Source organism: Helianthus annuus, chromosome 12 (assembly GCF_002127325.2).
Source record: "Helianthus annuus cultivar XRQ/B chromosome 12, HanXRQr2.0-SUNRISE, whole genome shotgun sequence".
Classification (NCBI taxonomy): domain Eukaryota; kingdom Viridiplantae; phylum Streptophyta; class Magnoliopsida; order Asterales; family Asteraceae; genus Helianthus; species Helianthus annuus.
In genome coordinates this window covers 56,482,981-56,491,614 of record NC_035444.2, presented here as the reverse complement: position 1 = coordinate 56,491,614, position 8,634 = coordinate 56,482,981, and the positions used below count along the sequence as shown (strand labels likewise).

Genomic DNA, 8,634 nt, shown 5'->3' with positions numbered 1-8,634 from the left:
TAACTATAAAAAATGTAGAATTCTCATGGGATTGTATTGTACAACATTTCTCGGAAATATTCACATATCATTAACTTCAACAAATAACAGACATATACACACAACACGGACATATACACACAACAAGCAAGGCTTCAACAATGAACACAATACCCGAATGCAATGCAACAGATTAAACAAAGTCGAAGTCAAAATGCATAAGTAGCTTTACCGACTTGTACTTTTCGCCTTTCTGGTTATGCAATGGAACCGCTCGAATGCCTTGACGCAGCTCAGAAATTGGTAGGCATGCTTGGCCACCAAAATCATCCTTTTCTGACATGTCATACTCATGAACTTCGATCCTGAGGAGAGCAAGTTCCGGGACTGTTAACGAAAATTCGAAGTCTTCGTTCCATGCAGGGATCCAGTTGTCTTCGATTGCTTTCGTTCTTTTCATTATGGTATCAGCAGGTACTCCAGCGATTCCAACCTGCATAGCAAAATGTTATAATATGTTTATAACTCGATCACATATAATATTTGGCAAAACAGACGGGTCACGAATTGTCACCCCTAGGAGAAATGGGTTTGGCTTAATTTTTTTGTCAATTAGAAAAACTATTTTCATTACTACAAAAGTACATTTATTTTAATAAAATGATATGGAAGTTTGTATGTACTGAAAATGCGACAAACTAATTACATGAAAACAACTAAATAAATTGAAAACAACTAGTTTGGTAAAGAAAATACTTATCCCATTAATGATCATTACATAAAGTGTCTTACCCTTGTGTAGAAATCTGGAGGTGAGTATGCATCAAAATGTGTATGCGAAAAATCATAGTACCATCCTTCGCCCATATAAACGGTTACCTAAAAAGCATCAAGAAAGGATATGTTAGTCAAATTTAATTTTAAGCACGCTACATGAATTTTATGAAAACTAAATAGGTCACATAAACATTTCCAGTTTTATGCGATGGGATTACAAGAAACAGATGGAAGAAAATGACATTAAGAAAAAAAAAAAAAGTCAAGTAAATTGATTATATACCTTGAGGACCATTTTGCAAGGTAATTGAACTCTAGGATCAAAGATGGACTCATTGTTGATCAAGATATCAGGTTTTTTAACATATCCACAACCACCATTGGCCTTGAACATTCCTTGCATCACCCAAAGTGATCTTCCATACCCCTGCCAACACAGACTTGTCATTGGTGGATGATCCAACTTATCGTATCGAAGTTGTAAATCAGAACGAGTACCCCCCAATCATAAATAAAATAACCATTCTAGTTTCTATATGTGGGAACCTGTAAATTTTGTATATAGTAGATAAATACAGATACACCTCCTTAGGTCGAATTTGCATGAATTATTGTGTAAATATGCATTTCTTTTGACATTAATGAATGGTTGTATGGTCATATTTTATGCAAAATATTCCCATTATGTTTAACCTAAAGCATTGCTGCAAATGTAGTAAACTTGAGGTTAATTAGAAGAAAATTTCACATTTTGGGACGGGTATGGTATTAGATGAAACCAACTCAATTACTCGAAACCGAATGTGTGTGTATATATATATTAAAAGGCATAATAAATAGTATTTTAAAATTGTTAGAAACTTGATGTTTCTAAAACTATATTTATAGAATTGTAAAAAGCGTAGCTATTTCACGTTTATAACCATAAAGTAGTAGAAAATTTAAGAAATACATTACATGTATAGTTTATCAAAATACGCTATTTTAACATGTATATTTCATATTTTAACATGTATATTTCATCTAAAGACGCTTCTTTTTTCAATCATGAAAAAAAAAACCTAATGGGCAACGCTATCTATATTTATCAAAAAAAAAATTACAGAAAAAGTCGCTATTTGTCGCTAAGCACCTTACAGCGCCATATGGGTGCATCGCTACGCTATGTTGCGCGCTATAGCGAGTGCTATTGACAAGTATGATGTGTATGGCTTTGACTTGTCCTTTTTGCTCTTGGATATTGTTCTCATGTTAAAATCACTAGCTGTACAATCCAAACAGCAATATGACTTTCCTTCCCGTCAAAAGCTTTTTAAGACTTGTATTGCTAGAGCTTTTGACAAGAACCAGAGCAGTAAAAATGTAAAATACAAGTCCAAGATCATAGACTTCATTATTGGTGATTGGCATATTTAGTCCATAGTTTCTAGAAACCGAAACCCAAAATCAGAAACCTTTTTAACCCGATTGGCATCTAGCAAAACACTTCTTTGTGTATTATTATAGAAGGAACTACATAGTTGTGGAGGTAACATATCAGGTGTTGTAGGAACTGATACATCATAATAAAAACACAATATAAAGAAATATGGAACATATTGTACTCCAGAACCTTAATATATGCATGTCAAGAACATTAGTTGTGAGTTTGTGACTAGCGGTATAGCTTTTGGACTTTAGGCTCACACATTTTGCATCGATATTAATGGAATTTTTGGTCCATAAAGCAACTATATTTGAAAATCAAACCATAAAAGAAAAAAAAATCCGAAATAACCGAACCACTTGAAAAATCCAAAATTATGGACTTTTTGATAAGTTGCTTTTTAGTTTTGTTTTGGTCATATATGTAACTGAAACAGATTAACTTCACCGAAATTATGGACTTTTTGATAAGTTGCTTTTTAGTTTTGTTTAGGCATTTGTCCGAAATTTTTGTAAAAGCTGTAGCAACTTAATATTTTCTGGGCCCAAAAATATGGTTAACCAAAAGGTTAACTGATGTATTAGACTAACAAATTTTGTAGATGTATTAGACGCCTAACCTGCATATTAAACGCCACCATCTGAGCTCCATGCATCCACCCAACCAGTGGGTTGTAGTTAGATGAGTCGAAACGTATACCCTTAGGATATACTCTCAGAATATTCCTCTGAGTAAACCTAAAGCAAAACCCAAACAGTGGGTTATAGTTAGATGAGTCGAAACATATATCCTTAGGATACACTCTCAGAATATTCCTCTGAGTGAACCTAAGCAAACCAGTTCTTAGCACGTCTTTCTAGATAAATATAAACGTTTGTGAAAATTTTGGACGATACCTGACAATTTGTTGTCCATGAGTTTTCGCAGCCTTCTCAAGCTCTTGCTCACTTAAGCTAAGCCGTCTGACTTTATCTGGGTCAACTGTCAGCCAATCGTCCAAACCGCCCTTTCCCTTTCCGGCATGAATAGCAATCAAATTCTTATATGCAGGGGCACTGTCGTCTTGATAGTCCTCTTCGTCTTCTTCTTCGAAATCATCCTGCGAGAAGATAGTCAGTTGGCAAGGAACCAACCACGAATGGTCCCTCTATGGTTAACCAAAACTTTGGATTTAGTCCTTAACTTTCCAAAAGTACACGGATGGTCCCTGTAGTTTGTACTTTGTAACACATTTAGCCCCCAACTTTCGCCAAAGGTACATGGATGGTCCCTATGGTTTGCACTTTGTAACGTATTTACTATTTATTCCACAACTTTTCGTGACTAAATGCGTTACAAAGTGCAAACCACATGGACTATGTACTTTTGGCAAAAGTTAGGGACTAAATGCATTACAAAGCACAAAGCACAAACCACAGGGACCATCCATGTACTTTTGGCAAAAGTTGAGGACTAAATGCGTTACAAAGTGCAAACCATAGGGACCATCCATGTACTTTTGGCAAAAGTTGGGGACTAAATGCGTTACAAAGTATAAACCACATAGACCATCCGTGTAGTTTTAGAAAGCTAGAGACTAAATCCAAAATTTTGGTTAACCGGGACCATCTGTGCCCTTTACTCTATTCCTAATTATGAAGTTGGAAGAGTTTATATTTACGAACCTTAAATTCAGCACTCCTGGATTTAAAGCTGGGAATTTCACCACCCCAGGCTTCATCATTCTCTTTTTGTGAAGCGTTTCCGCTTGCTTTAGTTTCTTGGGATTTAAGATACTCTTTAGGAGGTTTAGTAGATATCATAACCCTTCTTTTCAGAGTATCTGGAGACGGAAATTCTGGTAAAACCTCTGTGTCAGGAGTAAACAGCATGTCTCCAAATGTGTCATGAACCATCTACAATTTAATCGCAGTGTAAAATATGTGAAATCAAGACCACTCTTACAACCCAAAAGTTTTCATCTCAGGAGAAAATGAAAGTCCTCAATAGATTATAGATGGTAAATCGCAAAAAAAAATAAATAAATAAATAATTAGAGTGAAGTCACAACTGGTCCTTGTGGTTTACCAAAAATTTGAATTTGGTCCCTATCTTTCCAAAAGTATACGAATGGTCCCTGTGGTTTGCACTATGTAACGCATTAGGTCCCTAGCCAAAAAATGTAAAGGTTTCAACAGGTCCAAGTCACACGGACCATCCATGTGACTTTTGGCAAAGTTGGGGACTAAATGCGTTACAAAGTGCAAACCACCGGGACCATCGGTATACTTTTGGAAAGCAAGAGACCAGATCCATAGTTTTGGTAAAACATAGAGACCATTAGTGTACTTTACTCAAAAATTTATTGTGCTATTCTCTTTTTACAGACCTATGTAGCTTAACTTCTTTAACCACTAAACACACACACACACAAAAAAAAAAAAAAAAAAAAAAGTTACCATTTCCTATCAAAATATGAAAAAATTAACCATTTAATGAAGCATACTTAATGACTTAACATTTCTTTACCATTTAATGCTTGTAAAGTTACTCACCTTAGCCACTTTAGCCTGAAGATCGGTAGTAAGGTGGTCTTCTAGGGTAATCACAACAGGATACTCAGAGGCAGTGAAAGCATGCTGCTTGATAGACTTTAAACATTTAAGCAATTCAACTGGAGTCGTCAATGTCCTGTACAACATAACCAATCATTGGCGACAATGGCTCATATGTCAAACAAATTTCTTGCTAGATGCAACAACATAACTGCCTTATAGATTAAGAGCAACAAATAATATACACATACCCTCCATGAAGGACATGCACATCATCCTTAGTTGAATTGGGCCATATGTCCAACTCAATGACTCTTACGCCTTTGTGCAATGCTTGAATTATGGGAACATCACTACAGTCACTGCTCAATTGGTTCCCAGTTAAATAGGAATTGTGACCGGTGAATATAAAGTAGTGAGACAATGGAGCATTCATATCATGATGAACCTGATAGATAAGATCAACATTATCTTAATTCTTACATGTTATGTTATCAACTGTTTAACTAACTTTTTGGAAGTTCATTGAATTAAGAAAGTTAGCCCTGTAAATGAACCAAATGTTAAGTGAACCCTTTGGCAGGATGTTCGTTTATATATTTTACGAACCAACATGAACAAAAACCTTTCAATTAGTTAAGTGAAAAGACATGAACACATGACTCATATGTTCATTTCTGTTTGCGAACATTCGTTCACTTACCCTCGTTTATATTTTTGTTCGTTTATGTTCATTTAAATATTCATTTAACATTTTACTTTTAGGATTAGGATCAAATACAAAGGCTCCTAAAAAGAAAAAGTGGGAGGCTCCTAAAAATAAACCCACTTCACAAAAAAAAACCCTAAACACCCACCACCACCCAAAAACCTAAACCCCCCCCCCCCCACATTGACCCACCCAAAAAAAAAAGTTTCTTTTTTTTTTTTTTTTTTGCCGCGGGGGGAGGGGGGGGGTAGGTTTTTGTGTGGTGGTGAGGGGTGGGGGGTTAGGTTTTTGGGGGGTGGGGTGGGTGTTTAGGTTTTGGGTTGTGGTGTAGTGGGTTTAGGTTTTAGGTTCTTGGACACTTATCACTCTATAAAGCCTTCTTACACTTCTTACAATTAGGAGCCCTTGTAGAATAACTTAACCCTTTACTTTTATGAAATTAAAATATCACCCATTACAATTTACTCTAATTTTATTAATTTTTAGGGCCAGCAAATTAAATGTTCACGTTTATTTTTAATTGGTATTCGCTAGATTATGTTCGTTCATCTAAGTTCAACATTTGTCCGTTTGTTTGTGTTCATTTACATTAGCGAACTATTCGTTTGTACCATTAACACGCGAACACGGACACACCTATTTTCTTAACAAACTAACACGAACAAGAAACGCCGTTCATTTAATTGTCCGTGCTCGATCGTTTGTTCAGCTAAAGTTAATCGAATGAACAAGAACATCCCCGTTCATCTACGTTCGTTTTTACATTCGTGAATCGTTCGTTTACACTATTAACAAACGAGCATAAACGAACACGAACACACTTATATCATTAACAAACTAACACGAACAAGAAACGCGGTTTGTTTAATTGTCTGTGCTCGATCGTTTATTCAGCTAAAGTTAATCAAATGAACAAGAACATGCCCGTTCGTGCCTGTTAGCTTATGTTCGCTCATCTATGTTCATCTACGTCCGTTAACGTTAACGTTCGCGAACCGTTTGTTTACACTATTAACAAACGAACATAAACGAACACTAACACATTTATCTTCTTAACAAACAAACAAACACAAACAAGAAACCAGGTCAGTTAAACGGTTTAACTGTTCGTGTTAGATGCTTTTCAAGTTAAAGTTAAACGAACCAACACGAGCACGTCGAAAGTCCAAAATCCAAAAACATAACAGATTAGGGCTAAATATAGTACACTCTAAATTCATAACGGACCAATAGATATTTAAAATTGAATCATACCGAACGATTAGTATCGAAAGCAGAATTAGATTCACCAAGCAAGTACTTAAAAAAGGTCTCGAGATTAAACCCCCTGCGATGAAATATATGAGCAGTACTATGCATAATTGCCTGAGCATCTTCCAAACTAGCTTTCTCCTGTTTCTGGACCTCAACAAGGAAGCGGTGGAAGTGATCGACGTTCATGACGCCGTTATCGGAGTAGTTGTTGAACATAGCCTTGACCGGCGGCGGAGCTTCGGTGGCAGCAAGGCGGAACCTCCGGCGGAAGCAGAAACAGACTCTGTAGGTCTGTTTGGACATTGTGGTTGGTTGATTGGAGAGAGATGTTGGGGGTGAAATGGGTGATTTGTAGGAGGTTGGTATTTTGCTTGCAGATATGGGAAGGTATGGATTGTGGGGATGATGGTTGGATGGTTCAATCAAAGGTTTGTATAACAGACAGAAACAGCAAGGCAGGCATTGGATGTGCTGGTAGCATATGGTGGGTCCTAATCAACAAGACACACGGGAACGTAATCCACTTTTTATCTTTTTTGGTTAAATTAATAAAACTTACATGGAACTATGGAACAATCAGTAATCTACTTGCTACATCTGCACATTCTTTTTTTCAAATATATTTTTCATCTTTTTAACTTTACGTGGATAAGTAGAAGGTTGAGGTGTAAAAAAGATGGGTTTGGGTCCAACGATATGGACCCAACTTGATGAAAAATTGGTTTAGGCCCAACCCAGCCCGTTGGTTTGGGATGAATTCGTAATTTCATCTTTGAGACATAGTTTGAGTCTAAACCGGTTTGGAAAGCATGTTGAAGAAATCGGTATTTTTGCCCCAAATTGGTTTTGAACCCGACCCCAGTCGGTATGTTAGGTTCGAACATTTTTCTTTATAAACCAATTTCTAACATGAATCGGTTTGAGCCAAACCAGTTTGAGCCTTTAATGAAAATACCAGACCGGTTTGTGAAAAAAAAAAAAACTAACTGATTTTGTACACCTCTTATAAAAGTATTGATCTAAAACACTATATTTTGGAACAACTTTTTTTATACTTATGTAAGGCTCGAGAAGCCCTACATTTGGATCATGGTATCTGTACATAGTTTATAAACAAATAGTAGTCATCACATTGAAGTGGAAAGTACTGTTGGATCAGTTCTGTTTAAACATAATGGAAAACATGAAAACATACCTGTTACCGCAGACAGTGCAGTGGAGAATCCAGTGAGAGAAGGCGACATGGAGTTCGACATCTTTGTCAAGATGATCCGGTTCCTCCTTAGGGTGCTGACTAATGATGGTGATGATGAGAACCGAACAAGGGAATTCGGTTATGGAGAGGAGGTCTCGAGTGATGTTATGCTTAATAGGTTATGTCTAAGTGTAATAACCTCCACATAATTCTCCTTATATAAGCACACAGGAGGAAACCTAATTAGTTAATAAGGGTAATATGGTCCATCAACAATTACCAACTAATTATCTTAATAGGTTATTATATATTTTGATCTATATTATGTAAATGATTATAATGGCTATAGATTAAATATTAATACATAATATATTTAATCTTACATTCTCCCACTTAGCCGAGTAATCATTTACTATGAGTATTAGATAAGCCTGATCAGGAGTTAACACTCATTTTAGCCTTAAACAAGTACTATAGCAGAGAAATACAGCCGTTGAATCATTATGCGACTCAGGACCCCCATTAATCATACTATAGCCTTAATTTAAAACCTAATCGTCATGATCAAAATACGCATAAGCCCTTTGTTTGATTTGTAACTTTATTTGTCTATATGCCATTATACCGGTTGAACATATTCTAAGAGACATACAAAATCAAACTGAGGAAATTTCATTAACATAAAACATAAGCTAGTACAATATGCTCAAATAAGGTCTTTACTAAATCCCATATTCCGAACGTGCTCTTCATAAACCTT

The 8,634-nt window shown here is 36.0% G+C and overlaps 1 protein-coding gene across 2 annotated transcripts; it reads right to left on the bottom strand.

Annotated features, from left to right (window-relative positions):
• Positions 1–7,142, bottom strand: LOC110894954 (phosphoinositide phospholipase C 2). Of its 2 annotated transcripts, none has more exons than XM_035980573.1 (9): positions 6,680–7,142; positions 4,968–5,164; positions 4,717–4,852; positions 3,847–4,077; positions 3,079–3,281; positions 2,802–3,009; positions 1,040–1,183; positions 772–858; positions 1–472 (listed from the first exon to the last, which is right to left on the bottom strand). In XM_035980573.1, exons 1-9 carry the CDS (start codon positions 6,980–6,982, stop codon positions 173–175), a joined length of 1,809 nt encoding a protein of 602 aa, XP_035836466.1. In that variant the 5' UTR covers positions 6,983–7,142; the 3' UTR covers positions 1–172. The 2 variants fall into 2 exon arrangements, with proteins under 2 accessions (XP_035836466.1, XP_021997906.1); XM_022142214.2 differs by having other exon boundaries at positions 2,802–2,919; positions 6,680–7,141.
• Positions 7,143–8,634: the final 1,492 nt, after the last annotated feature.

Excerpts from the sequence above, each read along its gene's own strand:
- LOC110894954 (XM_035980573.1), bottom strand. The coding sequence starts at position 6,982 with ATGTCCAAACAGACCTACAGAGTCTGTTTCTGCTTCCGCCGGAGGTTC. Across the intron at positions 3,010-3,078 it reads CATGGACAACAAATTGTCAG|GTTCACTCAGAGGAATATTC; the intron begins GTATCGTCCAAA and ends TGGTTTGCTTAG. Across the intron at positions 859-1,039 it reads CTTGCAAAATGGTCCTCAAG|GTAACCGTTTATATGGGCGA; the intron begins GTATATAATCAA and ends GATGCTTTTTAG.